The sequence below is a fragment of the Gymnodraco acuticeps genome, unplaced genomic scaffold, assembly GCF_902827175.1.
Source record: "Gymnodraco acuticeps unplaced genomic scaffold, fGymAcu1.1, whole genome shotgun sequence".
Lineage (NCBI taxonomy): Eukaryota > Metazoa > Chordata > Actinopteri > Perciformes > Bathydraconidae > Gymnodraco > Gymnodraco acuticeps.
The window spans coordinates 8,603,848-8,627,571 of record NW_022990271.1 but is presented as its reverse complement, the minus strand read 5'-3'; the positions used below and the strand labels follow the sequence as shown (position 1 = coordinate 8,627,571).

At 40.6% G+C, this 23,724-nt stretch overlaps 2 protein-coding genes across 5 annotated transcripts in view; one reads left to right on the top strand and one right to left on the bottom strand.

The window, feature by feature from the left end:
• The window catches only part of LOC117549400 (interleukin-1 receptor accessory protein-like), a 62,581-nt gene extending 43,633 nt beyond the window's left edge, over positions 1-18,948 (bottom strand). Inside the window, exons 1-9 of one of the 4 annotated variants that reach the window (XM_034221281.1) lie at positions 11,181-11,259; positions 10,730-10,848; positions 7,936-8,191; positions 7,404-7,590; positions 6,862-7,006; positions 6,715-6,777; positions 6,482-6,605; positions 6,225-6,370; positions 5,181-6,006 (exon numbers count right to left, since the gene is read on the bottom strand). In XM_034221281.1, coding sequence (XP_034077172.1) covers positions 5,867-6,006; positions 6,225-6,370; positions 6,482-6,605; positions 6,715-6,777; positions 6,862-7,006; positions 7,404-7,590; positions 7,936-8,191; positions 10,730-10,793 — 1,125 coding nt within the window. In that variant the 5' untranslated portion in view covers positions 10,794-10,848; positions 11,181-11,259 and the 3' untranslated portion in view covers positions 5,181-5,866. Of the gene's footprint in view, positions 1-5,180; positions 6,007-6,224; positions 6,371-6,481; positions 6,606-6,714; positions 6,778-6,861; positions 7,007-7,403; positions 7,591-7,935; positions 8,192-10,729; positions 10,849-11,180; positions 11,260-18,707 lie in introns of those variants that run through there. The other 3 variants (XM_034221284.1, XM_034221282.1, XM_034221283.1) reach the window with 3 other exon arrangements.
• LOC117549403 (coiled-coil domain-containing protein 81-like) lies at positions 14,251-21,702 on the top strand. The gene is made up of 16 exons (XM_034221290.1): positions 14,251-14,437; positions 14,580-14,641; positions 14,707-14,860; positions 15,166-15,350; positions 15,444-15,518; positions 15,607-15,757; positions 16,200-16,314; positions 17,059-17,152; positions 17,646-17,792; positions 18,306-18,404; positions 18,739-18,908; positions 19,171-19,249; positions 19,680-19,790; positions 20,304-20,413; positions 20,514-20,639; positions 20,872-21,702. The coding sequence occupies exons 1-16, from the start codon at positions 14,362-14,364 to the stop codon at positions 21,008-21,010; spliced, it is 1,893 nt and encodes a 630-aa protein (XP_034077181.1). The 5' UTR covers positions 14,251-14,361; the 3' UTR covers positions 21,011-21,702.
• Positions 21,703-23,724: the final 2,022 nt, after the last annotated feature.

Here is a 23,724-nt window from a genome sequence, read left to right as displayed (position 1 = left end):
ACCGTACCTACAGGGTGACTTGGAGAGGGTCTGAGTCCGACCCTTGTCAATTAACTACGAGGGTCGCTCAGGGCTCTGTTCTTGGTCCCCTCCTCTTCTCCCTGTACACAAACTCGCTCGGATCAGTCATTAGCCCGCATGGTTTTTCTTACCACTGCTACGCTGATGACACCCAATTAATTCTGTCCTTTCCCCGCTCAGAGACCCAGGTTGTTGCACGCATCTCTGCTTGTCTAGCTGACATCTCTCAGTGGATGTCTGCTCACCAGCTCAAGCTCAACCTTGACAAGACTGAGCTGCTCTTCCTTCCGGGAAAAGATTGTCCCACTCTTGACCTAACAATCAACATCGGCACCTCAGTTGTTTCCCCGACTCAGACTGCAAGGAATCTGGGTGTGACCCTAGATAACAACCTGTCCTTCACTGCAAACATCGCTGCTACAACCCGTTGCTGCAGATACACGCTTTACAACATCAGGAGGATGCGTCCCCAGCTGACCCAGAAAGCGACGCAGGTTCTGGTCCAGGCTCTCGTCATCTCACGCCTAGACTACTGCAACTCCCTCCTGGCTGGTCTACCTGCATGTGCCATCCGACCTCTGCAGCTCATCCAGAATGCAGCGGCTCGTCTGGTCTTCAACCTTCCTAAATTCTCCCACACCACTCCGCTCCTCCGCTCCCTCCGCTGCCTTCACTGGCTTCCGGTAACTGCTAGAATCCACTTCAAGACACTGGTACTTGCTTACCATGCTGCGAATGGATCTGGCCCTTCCTACATCCAGGACATGGTTAAACCGTACACCCCAGCGCGTGCACTACGCTCTGCATCAGCCAAACGACTCGTTGCGCCCAAGTTCCCATCGGCGAAAACACGTGGGTTTGCTGTCCTGGCTCCAAGATGGTGGAATGAGCTCCCCATTGACATCAGGACGGCAGATAGCTTGCACATCTTCTGGCGCAAACTGAAAACTCATCTCTTTCGACTCCACTTCGAGCGTTAGAACTATTAACGAAGCACTTTTATACTAATAAAGGACTGGCTTACCTAAAGCCAGTTGAGTAGCACTTGAAATGTTTGGCTCTATGAAACCTGATGTACTTATATGATTCTGTTTTCTTCAAGGTTGTGTCTTCCTGGTCGAATGTACTTATTGTAAGTCGCTTTGGATAAAAGCGTCAGCTAAATGCAATGTAATGTAATGTAATGTAATTAACCTTAACCTAACCAAGTCTTCACCCTAAAATTAATGATTCCCCTCATGGGGACTTCCAATTTGTCCCCATAAGGGAGGCGAGTCCCCACACGTGACTGTGTAAACAGATTTAGGTTCCCACAAGTATAGTCAGGCCAGGCACACACACACACACACACACACACACACACACACACACACACACACACACACACACACACACACACACACACACACACACACACACACACACACACACACAACATAACAATGAACATTGTGTGCACTCACACACAAACTCTCAGTAAACAAAATTGAAAAGGTTTGTTATCTTACTTTAAATTAGTGAGACTTCTGACATTCCTTGCTTTGAACAATCCTCCTCAAATCTGGCTTGTATTCCGTTGTGGCCACTCGAAGCAATTCTCTCACATGTGTGTCAGTCAGAACAGATCGATGCTTGGATTTCACATGTTTCAGGGTAGAAAACACAGACTCACAGACGTATGTTGACCCAAACATTGAAAGTAGCTTGAGCGCAACCCGTTTGACATTTGGGTATTTTTCGATCGGCACAGTTTTCCAGAACTCAAGGGTCCCTTCCCTCAGAACAGGTTTCAGTCGGTCATCCTCTGAAAGTTCGATCATCTCCAACTCGGCCACCACCTCGTCCTTGACTAGCGGGGTTTTCAAACAGTCTGTCTCAGCATTAAAAGGATCGACGAGGAACGTAATCTGTGGCCTTTTCACATGTAGATCATGGAACCGGGTCGCAAAGTTTTCCTGCAGGGTTTCAATCAATATTGCATAACGGGCTGTTTGCTTTTTCCGGGTGGCACCGGTGGCTTGTGCGCTTGCTTTTAGCAGAGAGGGAAAATGCGCTAATTCTCCCTTTTGAAGATGTGTCTTAAACAGTTTCAGTTTGTTAACAAACGCAAATACACTTTGCACTAAGTCAGGCAGCATTTTTAACTTTCCCTGCAGATCCAGGTTCAGTCTGTCCAGATAACACAGCATGTCGACCAAAAAGGCCAGATCCATAATCCACTTGGGGTCTGAGAGCTCCGGATAATCCTTGTCCTTCTGTTCCATGAACAGTTTCACAGCATCCAACAGCTCAAAGAAGCAAGACAGCACTTTGCCTTTAGAAAGCCACCTCACAGTGCCGTGCAGCGGCAGGTCTCCTGGAAGCCCTTGGTCGAGTTCAGCGATGAGATTCTTAAATTGCCTGTGGTTAAGAGCATGCGTGCGGATGTAGTTTACAATTTCCATCACAGGCTTCATTACGTTGTCTAAATTCAGTGATTTGGACACAAGTTGCTCCCGGTGAATGATGCATTGGAAATTCCAAAATTCGGGAAATGTGTTGTCAGCTTTGCACAGCCCCGTTCACAGATCCGACCATTGATGGCGCTCCATCCGTGGCTATTGCAGTTAGTTTCTGCTTGGGCACATTTGCTTTCACAAACACATTTATCATTGTTTCTTTTACATCGATGCCACGGGTTCTGTCTTTTAATGGCACAATATCAAGGAGTTCTTCTTTTATAACACAATCCTTTGAGACTGATCGTGCAAATATTGCCAACTGAGGCTTGTCTTGTATGTCACAAGACTCATCCAATGCCACACTGAAAAACTCACATGTTTGAAGATCAGAGTGTAACTGCGCTTCAATGGCGGTGTTAATGTCCGATATTCTGCGTTCAACAGTGTGGCGGGACAGTTGGACGTCTGATACCGCTTGTTTCAGTTTTTTGTTTTCTGGAGACAAGATTTCAACCACGTCACTGAGGCATTTTTGAACAAACTCCCCTTCATTGTACGGCTTTTTAGCTTGTGCTATGTTCCAAGCAACTTGATAAGATGCAAGTGTTACGGTCTCCGAGTGCTTCGTTATTTTTTTTTGAAAAACTGTGTCTGCTTTTCTGCCTGACTTTTCAAGGTGTTTATCTTCTGCTTGCGAAGTTCCGTACCTTTTGGGAAGTCATGGTCGATGTTAGCATGGAGTGAGGTGAAATGGCGCTGAAGATTTGAAGCCTTGAAATGGGTTAATGCTGTCTGTCTAGATAAGGCAAAATGGCTTGCAATTGCGTTCGATAAAAAAATATGAACTCTCCCACTCTACTAAAAACGTCCTATGTTCGTATTCATATTTTCACTTAGCTGTGCATTTCTTCCCTGCCATTTTAGGATCAAACTCAATTCATGGTCAGATAGTGTTTAATACTCGATTCTGATTGGTCAATTCAGAACACGTGACACGTTGTTAATCCAGAACAGACAGACCGCTGTCAAGCAGTTCCTGCCGTTGCTACATTCAAACAGTAACAACGCACTATTTCTCTTAGCAGATGCATGTCATTTTAAATAAATAATAGCGTACTATTTTTTTAAATCAATAAAAACATTTTCTAAATCTATAAAAGCATTTCAATTAATATTGGGAGTCATATCGTTACTTTGTTGAGAATGTGGCCATGTAATAAGCGGGATAATGGGAAAATAACACCCTTCATGCAGATCTAGACACCTCCGCTTCGCTCCTGATCAAAATTAGACGGCGGCGCTGTCATCCTCTCATACTGACACCAGTAGCGTGGCGTGGGGAAAAATGTAGGGGAAGCCCATTTTTTGGGTCGGGGGGGGTGGTCAATAACGTAACCAGATGAGTGATTACAGCACCCGGTATCATTTTACACACATTTGTATCACACAGATGCAGGACTTGCACTCGCCTGTTATCTAACCGAAAGGTCCGCACGCACTCTCCAGCTGAAACTCTCCTTATTAATTTAAGCATTTTACTTATTAATGTATGCAGACAATAACACAATCTATGTGATTTTTGGATTTACCGTGCCTCTCAATTGCCCGTGACAGGTTGGCAAGGTCGATGAATCCTGAAGTTGCCCAAGGATTGTTCAGGGAGCACGAATCCTTGTCAAAAAGAAGACATGGCCAGCAAAATAGACGCTGAAGTTTAGCGCTTCCAGTTAGCCACTCCGTGCGGACATAATTGTCCTCATTGAACGTCCGATTCTCTCCCTTTTTCCTCTGTGTACACACAGCTCGAGTGCGGGCATTGGCCTGTCATCTGATTTAATTTTCAGTTGCTGCTGTAGCAGAAGTTTAGTAAAGTTATGTTTGATTAAGTACGCCAAATCTCCACCCTCCATAATGCTTCATTTGCTTGATAATTTCTGACGGCGGTGATGACAGTTACAGTATTAAAACTGATGTTGATGTGATTTGATTGGATGGCAGTGTCCAATCAAATCGCCAGCCGCCAGCCGCCTCTGAAGGGAAGCAAGAGGCGGCTGGCTTCCCTTGGCATGGCCTTGACCAATCACAGGTTGGCAGGGGCATCACGTGGGCCTCATCTGATTGGTCAATCCCTCCATTTTTTTTCACCAAGGGAAGCTAGATTCGGCTGGCCTCCTCTCGCAACAGAGAGTGCAATCTACTGTTTCACCATAACATCTAGAGGGGCGCTGTTTGTTTCACTCTTTGTAAAATACTCAATGAGAATGGGGGAGCGATGGGCCGGCAGCAACACACAGCAAAGGAGAATTATCGAAACAAAACAAAGTGTTTTTATTTATTTATTTAAATTATAACTACAATCCGAAAAAACAAGGGAAGCCTGGCTTCCCTTGGCCTCCGGGAGAAAACGCCACTGACTGACACCTGACACCACACATACACACGTAGGGAGAGCCGGGACGAAAGTAACGGAGCGATTTTATCCGTGCCCAAACAACTTTGACCGGTCAAATTACGTCAGAATTATCAGCATTCAATACTTAACAGACCTACTAAATATCAGGTCTAACTGTCAGGAGTCCGTGTCTCTCCCCCACACTCACACATATAAAATTCGATATGAATTGAAGAGCCGCATGAAACTGGCTCGCGAGCCGCATGCGGCTCGCGAGCCGCGGGTTGGCCACCCTTGTACTAGGGCATTGCATTCCAAGAACGTCTGTCCATCCTGGGAGAGGGATCCCTCCTCTGTTGCTCTCCCTGAGGTTTCTCCCATTTTCCCCTTTCAACTGTAGGGTTTCTTTGGAAGTTCTTCCTTGTACGATGTGAGGGTCTAAGGACAGAGGGTGTCGTATTGTCATACTGATATTCTGTACAAACTTTGAAGTCCACTGAGACAAATGTAACATTTGTGATATTGGGCTATATATATATATTTTTTTTTTTTATTTAGCCTTTATTTATACAGGTGTAAAATCTCCTTGAGACACAAGGTATAATTTGCAAGAATAGTAGAGAGAGAGAGTAGAGAGAGAGTAGAGTTCAGCGGTAACACTACCACACAAAGTTACAGACAGACAGGACACTAAACACAGAGGCAACACTAAAATACAACATCGTACAAAAATCCATTGAAATCCATATACAGTAGTCAGATATAGCAGGTGCAAACACCCACAGATGATTTCTCCAGCTTTTTTAAAATTAGTTTAAAATCCGTGATGGGTATCAAACTGGTCAGCTTAAGTTCCTGCTAAAGTGTGTTCCAGGTCGAGGGGACAGAGTATGATATGGCTTTTTTCCCAAGCACCTTGCGTACTGAGGGGACGGACAGAGTGAAGTAATTTTGAGATCGTAGTTACATCACTACAGTATATAAATAAACATTGATTGATTGAATTGCACTTTTAATATGTCCTATAGTCTGAGCTAAAAGCCTGATTTTTACACATTCTGATCATTTTGAACCTCACATAGACAACTACTGCCAAAATCATCACCCCAAAGCCGACAAAGCTAAGAGCCAGGGGAACATGAGAACGGGAATCTGTGGGGAGATAACAGTGGAAACATATTTTTGTTAAACAGTCATTTAAAATTATTATATTGGTCGTAGACAGTCACTTGAACGAAAGCTAACTCTAACTAACATTTCTGATTTTATATTTTTGACTCAGCCCACTCAAAAAGTACAACTATAAGTTTATGTAACATTTGAGTGAAGGATATGAACATGAATTATATCTATCCGTCCTTCTTACATACATTTTTGGGACAAGCTGATGGTGACGAATGTTGAGCGTCCAGTAACAGTTTGCAGTTTACAGGTGTAATTTTTGAATAGATCCTCATCTGACACCTTTTTGAAAACTAGAGATGCCGTCATCTTTATCTTGTCAGCATTTTTTTCTCTGGAAAAGAAAGGTAAAGTACAGGTGTTAGTTATGATATATGTCTGTGAATATCTGGCTACGTACTGTAAAACATTTGAACTTGCCGGTGTATTTGTGTGAAACATTTACTTTGTGTAATTGTAGAAAACGGGAAAGCTGCTGTTAGTTTCCACAAATGAATCAGTGCTAAACCAGAACACCTCATCAAAGTCCGAATACATGAGAGCTTTACAATCAATCACCTTTGGAGAGCCTAGAAAAAAACAGAGTTTACACAGTTCCATAATTTGTTCATTTAGTAAGAGGGTAAATGTGTGCATTCATCCATGTGTGTGTATCCACGCTTCAAGATTTATGCTCACCCAAATGTACATGAATCACACCACTTTGTGGCGATATGATCACTGGATTTTTTTTAGGTTTTTCTGTGTGAAGAAAGGGTGGAAACATTTTACATCTGTTTTCTTCAAAATACAAAAGTAAACATATGGTGTAAGTGTTTTTCTTACCCTTTGGTTGGATATCAAGCACCACTGTAAAGGTCATGTTATATATTTGTCCACAATACAGGTAAGATCTGGTACAGGTGTAGACACCATGGTCCTTCTCTTCAACACTTAAGAAGTAATTGGCTTTTGGCGTTGACTCGCCTTCCTACAAGAAAAATTGACATGTCATTTTAAGCATACAATGAATATAAACAGCCTTAAATAAAAAATAAACCACATTCAAATTCTACTTGAGCCACATAACCGCCATATAGGTGTAAGCCTTCACCAACTATTCAAGTTAATTTGGATTTTACATTAAAATGTTATCACTTCATTATTTTATTGTTTCATTCCAAAATTAGCACTTGGAGTATGGCAAGTGTTTTGTGACGTCAGAGAACTTGAGGATGAACCACCAAAATCTTATCAGTTCATCCTTGAGTCAATATATCCAATGTCTTCCTGAGATATGGCGTCATAATGTAAAAACAAATAATGTATAATGCAAAATATAGCTTTTAATTTCCCAATAAAATCAAGAATATCTTGAGTCGACTTACCTTGTACCATATAACGCCATTGCTGGTAATGTTGGGGGTGGTTGCAGCTGGTGTGTTCACATCAGGACAATACAATGAGCAGGCCTCTTGTGAGTGACATACCATAGGGTAATGGCTCCTCTGCTCGCACCCTTTGGACTGTTTTGTACATACTCTCAATCTGAACCCAAGGTGGGTGCTGGTATTGCTGTCATGTCAAAAAGATTAATGAAAATATTTCACATTTAGGTTTTAAACATCTTGCACAGGTTCTTAAAATAAGATAGAGACTGCTTCAAGGAACAGATTATAAGACAGACATTCATGGTCCCCATAAAGTCTGGACTGGTCCATGACTTGGATGGATTTGAGTGAAAAGACTTGTCCGCCAAGGAGGTTATAAAAACCTGTTTACATGTCCGAACTATTTATGTCAACTTCAAATCCTTGCTTAATATCAGATTCTGATCCAAAACAAATTAACGGTGGTAAATGGGGGAATATGATTGATTGTAAAAGAGGAATACTCTTTATCATTTGGTTTTGACTTTACCCCAGAGAGCATGAGTAATTCCCCTGATGGTTTGCAGTGGCGTTGAGAATCACCAGGCTCCTCCCATGAACCAGCAGGTCCCTGTGCCTCTGCTCAGCTGACGACATGTTGGGGGTCTGATCAATTTTCTGGCTGGGGGGACTGGTCCAGATCAGCTCAGCATCACAGTGATTATCCTCTCCATTCAGGGGGCAGTACAGCGCCACCATCTCACCAGCCTTCACATAAATCACTCTGGGGCTCCGGGGACTCACACCTGCAAATGAGTGTCACACATTTTTTGTTAATTGTACTTCCATTACCTATATATGAATGTGTTTATGGGCCTTAAAAATCAACTAAAAGATTGAAAAGTTATATTTTATGCTCAACGGGTATGGGAAATTAGTTTTATAATTAAAAAAATCAGTAAATGGACTGCTGTCAACCAATCAGAGCATAGCTTCAACTCTGAATTAAAAGGATGTTATTAAAGGAATAGTTATACATTTGCAAAGTATGTTATTACCTGCCATGATTAAGATGATAGACACCACTCTTATACAGCCAAATTCTTCTTATATTAATGCAAAGTGAAAATAATAATAACCAACCCTGGAATCTTGTTCTCACCCAGAAGTAACCACACCCAGGAAAGAAATAGTCTTGCACATGACTTCTTGTAAAACCAGAAATTATATGTATCTTTACACCTTGGTTTTTGCGCAGATTTAAAAATGTGATTTTTAAATTAAAAAAGGTTCATATTTATCGTAAAGACATGAAACTGATCTCATCTAACCCTTGGCAACAAAGAGAACAAGAGCACTTCCCAACGTATTTTAAATTTAGTTTTGATAACATCTAGATTATTTGAAAAACCATATACGAAATTTCAGCGACACTCACATTAATAATAGAAGTCCATATCTTACAGGTTATAGTGTATGTTCCACTTTGTGAAACAAAACCGTGTCCCTCCCTTGAGTCATTTATTTTATAGAGGCCTGATGAAAGTATATTGAAAGGCCAAGAGATTAACGATTACTGAGTAGCAAACATATGTCAAGCCACGTTCACTGAATAGTCTGGATATAGTACTTGTACTTGTGGGTGTTTTTTGACATGACCTATTACCACATGACAGTCAGTTGATCATCACATTTTCTATGTCACACATGTCCTATGACTATGATGATGACCTTGGATAATCTTTGGAAATTCTAAATCATTTCCTTAAATAGTTTTAATGTGGGTTATTTACAGCCTTGTTTCCATCACATTTCCATGGCACAGGTCATCTTATTATAATGACCCCTTACAGAGAGAGGCTACTCATACCATTAAAAACAGAGTGCCTAAATTAAATATTTAGATTAGATTAAATCAACTTTTTAAGAACTTTTTAATAGCAAATATAATTAAATTAAGTAATTGTGTTGACTACAGCAAGAAATTAATAATTGTCAACCTGTGTAAATGAAATGAATGACTTTCTAGATTATGGATTGAAGACCCTGGTGAAAACGACATTGTAAAAATCTTTATTTTAAGTAAAAACTTGAAGAGATAACAGCAGCAGCTTTAAGTTAAGATAACGTACTCATTACAAATTGTTGTTGTCAGTGATACTGATGCAACAATGTGTAAGTACAGGGGCGGTTCTAGGGGGGGGGGGGCAACAGGGGCCAGTGCGGGGAGAGAGGAGTCTCCCTCCGCAGCCGGTTGGCGTAGTTTTGGCACAATTCCGTTGTACAGACCGACGTTAACAGCAGCCCTGTCTGTGCACACGGAGACCGACTCTGTCGTCCGGTGATCTAACCGCCTTCTGGAAAAGCTTCACAAGTACGTCGGTACGCAAATGCGCTTTGTGACACAAGTGACGGTACGCATTTCAGATTACGCACATAACCTGCGTACCAGTTATGTGCACCCCTGTACTACAGCAAAAGTATTCTCCGTCGGGACTTCCTGCAACAACACCACGCCGTTATCAAAGATGTTCTATTGAGAAGACGATCACTACGTGACAAAAGTTTTCAAAACCGTGGCTACTGAAATCAATCTTACTAACTGCTGTCTGTGCAATTTACTCCGCGCGAGTTGGCAGACTTTATTTAGCTTACTTTAACATAATTTTTCATGGTGGGGCTAAGCCATTTCTTGGTATGGGTGTAGCCTACCCCAGCCATACCCTGGCACTGGCGGCACGTATGGGGCGGGCCATTCTGCACATGCGTTAAATGCGTTAAATATTTTAACGCAATTAATTAAAAAAATTAATTACCGCCGTTAACGCGATAATTTTGACAGCACTACTAATAATACATTATTATAAGTGTTTTTATGTACAATCTTAATCTACAAAAGTAACCTGTCACTATTATGTCAATTAAATGAAATTAATTAAACAGCAATTACCATACCTGAAATGCTATAGATTGCACTTTAAGGTAAAGTACAATACAATATAAATGGGGATTAGGTTTATCACACGTTCATTACTGGAGTTAATATTTATATCACTGCTCATTTAACACGAAATGAAAATCAGATGATGGATCTCCATCTTTGAAAGTGACATTTTTTTTGAATATACAAATATTACCATGAATGTGGATACATAGGCCTACTGTATTATAACAATACGGTATTCTGTTTTTCACATTTGTTATTTGTTATTTTTTAATCTGTTCGAAATAAAGACTGAAATAAATAAATAAATAAATATTTAAAACCATAGGATTCGACTAACATGTTTACACTTTATTCAACAACCTGCCTAAAATGACATCTATAGCTTTGATTTTCATACCTGTCAAAGACGAAAGGAATAGAGTCAGAAGTAATTTCGCAGTCATGATGATAAAGCCACACATCAAGGATCAGGAGAATCTCTGTTTGCTTCAAAGCAACTCTGTTGACGACGGAAAACTGAAACAGAAAGCGAAGGTTTACAAAACCTGTTCGTTGTTCAGCCAAGTGCAACAGAGCAGCACCCTCCCCTTTTTCTCTTTAGCCTACATAACTCTAGTCTTGGAAGACAGTACAAAAAAGAAAAGCAGACATATGCTTTGATAAATCTAAATATGTCTTCGGTAATAATTATGTGTTAAGCCTCGCGTACAAGTAAGTCAGCAAAAGCTTGATGTTTCCATCTCACTATTTCGTGTGTTTACAGATGTGTTAGATGGTTGGCTCTGCACATGCGTTTCATTATGGAGGGGGGCTCAGTCTCTCCCTATTTGGGTGATATCGTGACTTACTTGTTTTCATTTGCAGGGATATACAAGTTCCCCGAATTAAGCCGACTCTTCTTCCAGAGAAAGCTGAGATCCTTTAAAGTGTGCAAGATGTTGGAGATATTTTACAAGTCTGTGGTCAGTGCTGCATCGGAGCCGCTGACACTGACACCAGCAGATTTAGGAAACGGATTAAGACATTATCAACACATTTGGAGATGTGGAGATCGGACACTAAACAAACAAACCCTTCAACAACCAAAATGCACCCATCTGTAGTGTCCTCAACCTTTTACATTTATATGGAATCTAAAATGCAATTCCTTAAAGGTAGGATAGGTAATAATTGAGAAACTAGCTCGAGTGCGCTAGAATTTGAAAGTACGCACTACGCAGCCGGAAAAAATCCGCCCCTTCCTTCAGACTTCCTTACAGAGCCCCTCCTCCAACACACACGAACGCGCACATGACCAATGAGGGCACGAGATAAGTTTGTGAGGTGGAAGGCTGACAGGCAGGTAGGCCATACAGTTATTTTAGCCGGGCCGGCTAAACTTCGTGCTTTTTACAACGCCACGGCTTCCACGGATGACATTTTTTAAATGTAGGCTATTTATTGGCAAAGCATTTAATGTATTCATTGCTATCGGGATGTTAAGAGCATTCCATGGAATATAACAAAAAGTGTTTCCGAAGTGAATTACCCCACCTTTAATTAATGTAAATATTATTATTTATATTCGACAGCTATTTCTATCTTTCACTGTCAATATATTTTACATTACTTTTGTTTATATTTCAAATGTTAAGTTTATATTGACTGTTTAAGTTTAGTCAGCATTTTCACAATAGCCTACGTGTAATACATGCTGCTGTGACTAACATAATGTTTCCAGTGTATGATCGATGTCAGGTGGTCGGGTATTGAGTCACTTGTTCACATGACAATGAATCCATTGAAAGAAAACCCTGAAATAATCTTGAATTTTAAAAAAAGCGTTTACTCAATTTAACAGTCATAGCCTATGTTAAATATGAAACATAGGCTAACGTATTAACATTAGTTAATAACAGAGATGGCAAGAAGTACACACACCCTTTACTCAAGTAGAAGTACAGATAGCCTACTCGTGTTTACAAATACTAAAAGTAGAAGTAGCCTACTGACTAAACGTCTTTACTCAAGTAAAGAAGTATGGGCTTCGAAATGTAGCCTTAAGAAAAAGGTAGCCTACCGATAAGTATCAACTGTTTTATAGCTAGTAACTGGCCTCACTTTATATTAATAGAACAATGATGTCATTGTTAGCTAATGAATGTTTCGATGCTGAACAACGGCAAAATGACAAAGTTTTCATTGGTCCTTCTTGTTTAGAGAAGACCAGGACATGATGGATACACGGATCGTGTTAAAATCAATGACTTTAAATAATAATGGTCACGCCACGAAACGCAGATTAAAACTAAAGTAACGAACCTGTTTTGAAAATGTAAGAAGTAGAGAAAGTAGACCTACAGGTAGGCTATTTGTGTTAAAAATGTAAGAAGTAAAAAGTCGTCAGAAAAATAAGTAGTCCTAGTGGAGTATAGGCAGTGGCGACTGGTCATTAGGGGCAGGTGGGGCACAGCCCCACCTAGTGTCAGCAGAAAGTATTAAAAGTAATGATTACAAAAAAATGCAAAAAATATATAAAATATATTTTAAGATCATGTTTAATCATCTGATTCGTCTGTACATTGCTGTGTTAGTCTGTGTTCTTCTAATTAGTGTCTACAGTGTGTGCCTATTGAGCTGTTTAGAGCCATGTGGGACAAAACCCGATCCTGCCCCTCCCTCTCCCTGTTTAAGGCAATGGTGACTGTAAAAACTACACTGCGCATGCTCAGAGTATTGTCCTATTTAATGTGTGTGGCAAAAAAATAATGATCATAGGGGCATAGAGCTGCCATCCCCACCATACGTCATCTCACATAATTCAGAGCTGATTGGCTGTAAGTACGTGTGGTGTGTGAAGAGGAGGAGAGAGAGCTGCAGTGAGGCGTCCTAAAACCCGGAAATAAACTGCGCATGGCTTCCCTCCACAAAAAAGCAATGATATTTCTCCATAGGATTTTAGAAAATAGCTCAAAATAAGATCTGTGGGAAACAAACCTGTTAGATAAATGCACATTTTGTTCAGCCGGATAATATCCACATGTCTACCCTACTTTTATAATTTTCGAATCATAAATCTATTGATTAGATCAGATTTATGATAGACTTTTGAAACTACAAGAACATAAGGAGGACTTTTACAAAAAAGTAATAGAGATTTTTGTCCAGAAGGATAGGCAAATGGACTTCATCTTCATGTCAAGGTAAGACTGCAATTTTATTGAAAATGGGATCTTACTAAGAGAGAACAATTCAATATTTAAATGATACAATTACATTTTTTGGGTATCCTTTTGTTGAACTGTCTGTTTAAAATTAATTGAAGCATCAGACAAAAAAAGCTTTTGAAAATAATATTATATTTTGATTTAGGTCAAAATATAATATTTGTAAACCTGAAGAATCAGAGCCTCACCAGCCATGAACCTCAGAAGCTTATATATAGACATCTAAGTTTTGTGTGCCCCACCACTTTTGTACATATAAAAACGCCACTGAGTATAGGCTACCAGAAACATGTAAATAGCCTACAGTAACGAATAGGCCTATTTGTAGGCTACTCCACTACTTCCCACCTCTGGTTAATAACTAATAATATTAACTAATATTTGGTCAAAAGCAGATCGTGACATCTGTCAGTTTTACAGTTAAGTCAGCATGTATTTTATTCCTCTGATTAACGTTTTTTTAAATAACCTAGGATTTGTGTTTTGTACTTGTTTAGAGAAATAAATACTAATGTCCGCCGCATCTGCACTTAGCTTCCAGGTGTCCGACAAAACTACGAGGAAACCTGAACTCATTGACACCTCCTTTGTTGCAGTGTGTTGTCCGCACAGACGCGTTACGGCTCTCTGTGCGTGCCCTGGCTGTGGGGGGGAGAATGGCTGTGGGGGGGAGAATGGCTGTGGGGGGGCAACGCTACGGTGACCACGGCTCTCAGGTCTCGTCTTGGTATTTGGCAGTAGCAGCCAAGCAGGCAGAAGACATTTCTTAGAGGAACGTTTTTAACACTCATTGTCCTGTGAGGATTACAAATATTTCAGAGATATGACTGACATACTTCGGCTGGTGTCAAAAATGGACGGACAGACTTTATCTACTCTCTCCCAGCACTCTGAAAAAGGTTGGAAAATATGTAGACTTTATTTATGTTTACCATTAAAATGTTCATAATGTTTATATTCTCCACACAACTGCTAATAAAGTGTGCATGAGTCTCCATGTTGCAATATCACCAAATATAGGCTAATGTCTTTTTTCTTCAGATATTAACTGTATTTGGGGTGATGTTTCTGCCTACATTGAACGTCATATGGCCTTACAGAAGGTTAGCCTCTATTTATCTATCTATCTATCTATCTATCTATCTCATTGTTAAATCCATTGTAACAGGGAGTTCACCTGGCAGGACTTGGCACCTTCACCTTCTCTCAGCAGAAGTTGGACATAGGGAATAAGTTCACAATGATCCAAAGACCCATCTTCCTCCTGGCTGTCAAACTAGTCCAGTCTCTTGGTTTAAAGCAGACCAGGCCACTGGCTGCAGGTGAGACTTACAAATGGCTTCATATTTCACAGCAAACTACTCAGAAAAAAGTCCCTTCGTATATCAAATCACATATCAGGAGAATAAAAGGTATTTTTCTTTGATGCTGATATCAAATATTGCAAACATCACACACCTATCTGGATTTAGACACATTTGAATCAGAGGATAGTTTGTGGTTTGTCAATTAAATCTGTCAATTAAATGACAATTAAATCTGATCGAACTGCATGAACACAGCCCTGATAAAGCACTGATGAGATTATTTTCTGACTATATGTTTTTTACTTGTGTGTCCCTTACAGCAACACATCTACCAGTGGTGCAACTGAACTTTGCAGCTGTGTCACAAGAGACTCCTTTCAGTCGAGACATGGTGGAGAGCTGCGTTAGAGAAACTCTTCTTCTCCTCTTCAGATTGTTGGCCTCTGAAAAAAACATATTCCTCACTTTCCAGGGAATTGGAGTTTTGTCCTTCAGGAACAACAAGGTGGCTCACCTCCTCACATTATATTGTACTCGTAACTGGTAACATAACTACTGCTTTTCTGTTGAATGTAATCTCATCTAATTTTATTCAAAGGTGAGAATGAAGTTCAACAGAGATTTTATTAATGCCATGGATGGAACTGGTCGGCTGCTGTTAGCCTTTGACAATGTGAGTTTAAAAAAGTGCAAGTGTTTGAATGATACTGTATATAATGAATTAGTATCGATGCAGATTATCTGTACTTTTGTCCCTGCAGAGACCTGGAAGCAGTGTCTCTTTACTGTCCGGTGGCCTGTCTAGGCTCCAGATGCCACAGTCTGCCAACCCCGTCACCATGCCAACCGTCTGCTCTCCTGAGCCAGAGAAAAGGGCTGCTGACAAAGCTCAAGACCAAAGGAATGCAGGAGGTGAAAGATGTTTTTCCACAAACCTGATCATTTAGGATTTGATAGCTCTAAAATAAGTATTGATTCAAATTCAAGCATTTTATCAACTTGCTGCAAAGGAAACCTTCATTTATTTAGCTGTTTGGAGGAGTAGTTTTGGTAATTTGGGAAATGAATACTTATTTGATTTCTTGAGGAAATGGTAGATGACTATCTGTTTGATAATAAACTACAGTTAATGGTCTATTACTGTACCTGTAGTTTAGCACAAAGACTGAAGGAGAGGGGAACAGTAAGCTTGCGTTTGGTTTGTTTGGCTTACTGAAACCCTTCTCTTTCAACATAATTAATAGGGGGCATCAGGGGTTGAGATGCAGCTTATTGATGATGATAGATTTAGAGCCATAAGAAGAACAATATGACTTAGAAAAAGTGAAATTACTAGTGTTGTGTGTCTCTACAGAAGTTCCCCAACAGGGAGAATCTAAATCCCATCAGCCACTGCAGCCTGCCAAGATGAAAGCTGTCAGCCTGCCTGAAGAACTGAATACACAACCCCCCATGGAGGCCACAGACAAGTAAAACACACACAATGATTCAGACGGACAGGCACACACACACTCTATGGAGAGGTTCAGCTTGCAGTGCACAGAGCTGTTCGCTGGTGGTTGAGTCTCTGGTAGCTGGGACCTCAGGGGTGGTCTCATATTGTTACTGACCTATGCAGCTTCAAGCTCCATCAATGATGCACAACTATCTGTGGGCCAGGTTCCTCTTCTGTCATTACCTAATTGCACTGTCAGCACTTATACACTCACACAAAACACACATGGCACAGAGTGATACTAAGATCCTCCCTATAATTTCAATTGAATCCCCTGTTCCTTTCTTCTCTTGTGGCAAGTGCACTGAGACTCTCCGTACATATATATTCATCTGCATTTAAAAAATATAACTATATATATATTATTATTCCTCTGGATTGTGAGAAACAGCATTTCGATCTCCCTGTCTGTATCACACACAGAAGATTGACAATAAAGTTGACTTTTTGACTTATGACCAACAAGTGTCAGCTGATTTGATTACTAATCCTTATTCTGCTATGATATCCTAAGAAACAGTTAGAGCCCCTTTACAACTCAAACACATGTCCATGGTGTTCCCATGAAAAACTAAAGTATTTAATACTGTTTTAATATTTAAATGTCACACAATTGTAACATAATACACTAATAAAGTGACACCAATCTGCACATGAAAGAGAGCCGTTCTCTTTGATGAAACATACAAAGTGGTAAATAATCTGTTTCCAATCTCAGGCCCACCGTCTCCATCACACCACGAGATGTCGCTCACAAACTAGAGGACCCTGGTGTGACTGGTAACTGCTTTGGACACGCTCGTGCTGGACAGGTGTGTGTTAGGCCTCATGTATATGTAGAAGTCTTCAGTAAGTAATTTGGCTTTTATAGAGGTCCTTTATATTTAAGAGGTGGGTTCACTTTCTTGGTCACTGGACTAAGACTAAATAAATGACTTATTATTTATAGGGAATTATGTTTTTTTGATGTGACCCTTTCAGTATGATATTGCCTTGGTTTAACCCCCACTTGAACCCAGTGTGTGTTCCAACAGGCTTATGGTGCAACACACACTGAGACCACGAACAGGAAAAGCAGTTTAGGGAAGGGAGGGAGGGAGTTATTCAAAATAACTAAGAAAGCACAGTTCAACAATACAATGCCAGATGTAAACCGTTATTGCTTTTATGGGAGCTCAGGTCCGAGTGCAGGGAGCTGAAGGGATGTCCATAAATATATAATTTATAGCAAAAGCCTGAGAGGAAAATAACTTTTTGCATTACAGATTCAAGTGTTTAATTGTAAGAACTGTCTTGTAATCGTAGGAGCTGTGCTACCTGTGCATGCAGCGGGCCCAAAGAAATGTTCCAGTGTACCTGAGGGAGCAGCAGCAGGCCGAAGAGAAAGATCAGGAGAAGCTCTTACTGCTGAAAGAACAACAGAGAGACAGGCAGCACATGCACCAAGAACAGGTGTGTGTGTGTAACAGCTGTAATCGTAACAGTAAAGACATCATTTGAAAAATTCCTGAGAAAATACCATGTCATGTTCTCTGCTGTGAGTTACTGGATGTGACTCATACAGTAAGTGTTTTGCTTTTGGGTTCCGGTTAAGAAAGGGTACAGAAAACAACCGACTGAGGAAATAGAAACAGAAGTCAAACCATTATGTCAAGAGAAAGTAAAAGTAGCAATAAGAAAAACATCAATAAAACAAATCTTAACAACTGAGGATTTAAGGGTGGTTCCAGACTGGTTGGGGCCAGAGAGCTGAGAACAGCACTGGGAGAGGTGTGGGAAATGTGGGATATTACAACTCAAAATTAAACAACTTGAAGTTCAACTTGTGCATGTTGTTTCTGCCAATACTATTTTATGGTTAATTAAAACTGCCCTCCGTGGTGAATATATGTCCTTCTCTCAATGTCTTTTCTCTTTCAGTCAACATGATAATACAAGGGGTGTCTTTGTGTGTGCATCTGGCAGGAGAAGCTGAATGAGCAACGTGAGCATGCAAAGCAGGTTGCTACATTGAACATGCAAATGTCTGAAAAGAAAGAGAAGCATTTCTGTCCTCTCTTCCCTGTGAGTATAACCTGAACACTTGAGACTCAGCCCCTGTAGCCAACACTTGTGGAGCTAGTTTGTACTACAAAGTAACGCAGAGGAGCAACTGTTGTATCTGTTCACAGTTAAGTAATCAGTCGTTGACATTTTACTGCAGCTCTGATATGAAAGTGAACAGTAAACCACAGACACTGTCAACTTCCTGTGGACTTCATCAAGGCAGTTTCATTTCTGAATGATTTAATAGTTATTTTAGTAAATTAATCTGACCATATTTGTAGCACACAGGATTCAAGTTTATAAATATCTCAAAGATGTTACCTTATTATTACTCTGGGATGCTTGTGTTCAGACTTCATTCGTCTTCCCGACACGGCCCTTCACTCCGGCGCCGAGGATCCAGCAGCATCGCTACATGAACGAGCTTCAGGGTCAGATAGAGACTCGCCAGCAACAGGAGGCCCGAGATCAGCAGAACCGTCTTCTCCTGGAACATCTGGATCAGGTCCAGCTGGTCCAGGAGTGAGTCTGTTACAGCAGTAATGCTCTGGCATTTCCAGTAACCCTCTGTTGGTAGAGAGAGACATCTGGTTAAATGTGTTTACAACTGCAGGTGAGTCAACAGTCTGCTCAGCTACAGCACAAATTACGAGAGCTGTGTGTGTGTGTGTGTGTGTGTGTGTGTGTGTGTGTGTGTGTGTGTGTGTGTGTGTGTGTGTGTGTGTGTGTGTGTGTGTGTGTGTGTGTGTGTGTGTGTGTGTGTGTGTGTGTGTGTGTGTTTTAGGATGGCTTCGCAGAAGGCTCAGCAGCTTCAGCGGAAACATGAGAGAACTACTATTTACAAAAGGGCCCTGGACACTCAGGCAAGAATATACTTCTCAAAGTTGAGTAGACAGAAACAATGATTTGAGTTGTGTGAAATGAACAAAAGGTTATAAATGGTCTTGAATTTCATAATGAGAGTGAAGCTGTCGCCCATCCTTTAGTTTAAATCACCGGTGCAAGCATTACATTAAACAGGATCTGTTTTTTTGGTTTGATTTGACGAGAAAGAAGAATGCATGGAATAAAATAAATATCTCTAGTTCTGAGCCAGTATAAGAATGCAAACGAAAATGATGCTTGTGTTTAGCAGGTGTTGTGTACTTTAAAGTCAGCCAACAACAACAACATTTTCACTTGGTTTTGGTTTGACCTTGTGGGCCAGAGGGGAACAGCCACCAGCCACATCTGACCCAGGAGGACCGCTGCATGGTAACGTTACAGCTGAAATTAGTCATTTGTGTCCTTTAGGTCAGAGATAGGAAGAGCACAGACCCTCCAGAGTGCCAGGCTGACAACTCCGGGTTCAACCGCTGTGAGACGGCCACCAGCAACGCAGAGGGCCGAGAGAGGGCACAGAAGGTTAAATCTGTTTCTGATTGGTGCCACAAACCTCAATCTGCAGTTGTTGCATCATGCAGATGTCCGAAATAACCAGTGATTGCTACAAATGATATCAAAGTCTCTGCATTTATTTGATTGTTTACGGTTTGTGAGAGATTACTTAAAGTAGCATATTAATGAATTGTATTATATTATTGGATTCATGGCGCAGCTGGTTTAGTTAATTGTACATGTTTTATTAGGTTAGCTTAAACAACGTTAAATGTGAACTTGCCAAATCAAGACAATATGAGATCAATTCAGTGGAATAAAAACTGCAACATTTTCTTTGTGAAATATTTAAAGGTTAAAGTATAAAATGGTAATACTCACGTAAAATACACAACCTCAAAATTGTCCCGAAGAAGGAGGGTAATTACACAATACCACTGTTTTTCTATCAATATTATAATACATCTTACTGTGGGTTTCATGTGTACATTTATCTATTACATATTGAGAATGATGTGATGTTATTCTACAAACTGGCAGCACTTCCGGATCAATTTCAGTACCGCCACTCAGCGGAAGAAGGAAGAACTGCACAACCGCCAAGAACAGCTGCAGAAAGAGCGAGAAGTTCTCAAACACAACAAAATGGAGTGAGTAAAGGAAGAGGGAAAACATGTGTGACAATGAGGAGCTCTGTGGAAACTATGGTAGACTCTTTCTCTCTCTCTCTCTGGTATGTTTCCTCTGCAGGCTAATTTTGGACCACATTGATCGCTTTGAGAAGAGGAGAGACATCAGTAAGTCACTGGGGGACGAGTGGAGTCGCAACGCAAAGCTGAAACACCAGCGAGAGGAAGAGGACAGTCGCTTCCTGAGGTGTGTTTCAGTACAAGATACCATAACCAGAAGCATTTTGATAAGTTATCTTACATACATAACTTAAAGTGGCTTGACAACATCAAATCTTTGAAAGGCAATGACAAAGTTGATTTTGAATGTATTCTACTGATGGCGATAACACCTGTCTAATTGGGATGTACTGTTCCACATAACTGACTTACCCAAAATATACATCTCCCCTTGCTTCCCTCTGTCTCCCTGTGGTCAGGTCTGCTGGTCGGCTCCTGGTAGATAAGCTTGCAGAGTACAAGTGCTGCTGCCAGTGTAAGAGGAAGACAACCAACTGCGGAGAGACAAACATCTGGAAAGACTCTCATTACCTCTCCGGCTCACAGTTCATGATCTGATGAACAGCAGCATGTGAACATCAAGACCTCACAAACCTCAACACTTGTAACTCATCATGTGACTGTTACTAAAAAATACATATTTAATTAGATTAGGTAGATAAATAATAAGTGAAGTGTGAAGCTGAAGCATACTTGGCTGTTTTGGTGTGCAGCAGTATTGTGTGTGTTATTGTGAGATGTATTCCTTCTCTTCTCCTTCATTAGTCTTGGGAGTTCATGCGTGTAATATGGTTGTTGTTGTTTTTTTGGTATTCAGTTCAGGTCAAAGATTTGTAATCATTGAACAAATAGCTAGTAAAAAATGTCCCCAAGTTGTTCAAATGCACGTCGGTAACACTGCAATATTGAGGACTAACTTTGACTGCATTAAATAAGAAAGACGTCCTGACTCTTGATGCCTCAAACAGAAGAAGCCCAATTTACAAGATTAACACCTAGCAGCTGTGATCAAATCATCTTGCAGTCAGTCACTATCACATCCTGATTGTTTTCTGCGGATTTAGTGTTTTTTGAATTATACCAGGAAATAACTAATGACTGCAGATAACTGCTCTTAGCAGGGATTCAGACCGATAACAGCCCAGCATGAGTGAAGCGATTAAATACAACCTTCTTAACATTTTCATGCATTTAACATACAAATATTTGATGTCGCATTAAATAAAAGAAACTGATTTGACCCCATTGACTACATTTTTGTGTTACTTATTTCGTTTTGTTAAATGTGAGACTATAACTGGAGACAAGTTGGGAGAATCTAATCACTATTTTGCAGCAGGAGTTTGCACAAATGTACAAGTTAGTGCGTTAAAGTAATTTGGAAACATGCTATCATATTAAGATTGCTGACGCTAAAAATGTTTTGCTCAGGCAAAGTAAAGACAATACACAGCTATTAAAATAACATGTTTTTTTGTCATTTGAAAGACTTTCACTTTATAGCATGCAGCACCCTGGCAGAGGGGGTAGAGAGACTGTCTGTCCTGTTGTTCAGTATGACTTGGAAGGGAAGCTGTGCTAGAAATAACCCTGAGAAGTGATGAGGGAAGCATACAGTATGCTGCAGTACATACAGAGGACAACACAAAGCTAGAGGGCCCCAACAGGGCCCCACATTTGTGGGGACCGTGAGGATAGAAGGAGGGAAACACAAAAAACTTCAGAAATGTGTTCCTCCATTAATCATTTTAGGGAAGTAATATGAAAGAGAAAGGGAAGTTATCAAAACAAATTAAGGATGAAATAAGGTATGTAGCAGGGAGGATGGGTTCAGGCAGTGGAGAGTTTCTAAAGATGATAAATGTGTTGAAAGACAGAACTCCTTTAATGAGCCCATGGAGGCATTTTTGAAGTTCTTTGTACCCAAACATGTGCACTATTAACACACTATTGCTGATTAATTTACTGACTGACAGACAGGTTGTGTGTATGGACAAAGGCATGTGTTGCTGTGTATACTGTATACTGCCTGGAAGTACATGCTGCATCTCAGAAGAGAGATGTGTGGTTCCGAACAGGCTCCACCCAGAAACCCACGCTCAGCCCTTCCATTTTGAACTATTTACTTTTTGACAAGATTCTGATGCAACCCTAGTTCTCGTCACAGGAGTACTTGAGAAGACCATGTTATTAAATAGATCATCCATTGCGAAATCCACACAAGAGTCAGAGCCTAATGTGCACCAAACTGCAGTTTTGAACAAATGCAGGTATGATATTCCCAAAAAAAAAGTCAAATACTCAAATATCTCTGACCCTCCTATCTCATGCAAAGTCTTGTGGTGTGCTTTAATATGCCCTTGAATTTCCCTATAATGTATGTCCTAATGCTTTGAAAACTCAAGTGGACTTGAAGAACTGTGGGAGAGTGAACATGTTAGTAATAGCATGCGATGTGCTCACTGTGAGACAGCATGAGACCAACGGCCACAAGGTGGTTTGTCATGCACATAATGACTGATGGCCAATGGAGGGAGTTATGTGAGGCTGAGCAAATGACTCTGCAATAGCAACAAGTTTCCTCATGCATTTGGCTCAAATGTGAATTGATTTTCTCTTGAGGAAATCTGTGAAATTAAGGAAACTTGTGAAACATAGTGAGTTCCCACTATGTCCCTGACTTTTCCCTCTGCCTCTGTCTTTTGTGTGTTTCCAAATAATTGCAGATCCACTGGATATCCATCCGAGTTTTGCTGGCAGGCAGATTGATGTTGGCTCTTTGACAGGAAGTGTCAGAGCTTGGTTTCAGATCCAGATGTTCCCACCCTGCCCACAGGCCATCCCACAATGACCAGAGCATAATCCCCATGCACCAAACACATCGTGAGAGCAGGCGGGCTGTGGCTTTGAACGACAACCAGTACTGTACATGATCAGTTGTTTACCCTGTGGGAGAAACTAATGGGGAATGTGTTTATCCACAGTAAGAAAACTTGGCATGCATAAAGTATGATTAGAATTCAAATTAAATCAGCAGGGGACAAAAGGGTTATTGGATATTCATGTATTTCGGACACCATTACACGGAATGTTGGGTCATGCACTGGTTCAAAATATGATACTTTAGAGCTGCATTAGTCAACATTTTCATACCAACAAATAATGGATCAAATGAATTTGCGTTTGAGAGCTGCTGCTCAAAGCAAAAAACCCTATTATAATTTTTCTGCAGGTTTTGACAGAATTCTTTGGGTTCACTCTCACGGCTCTAA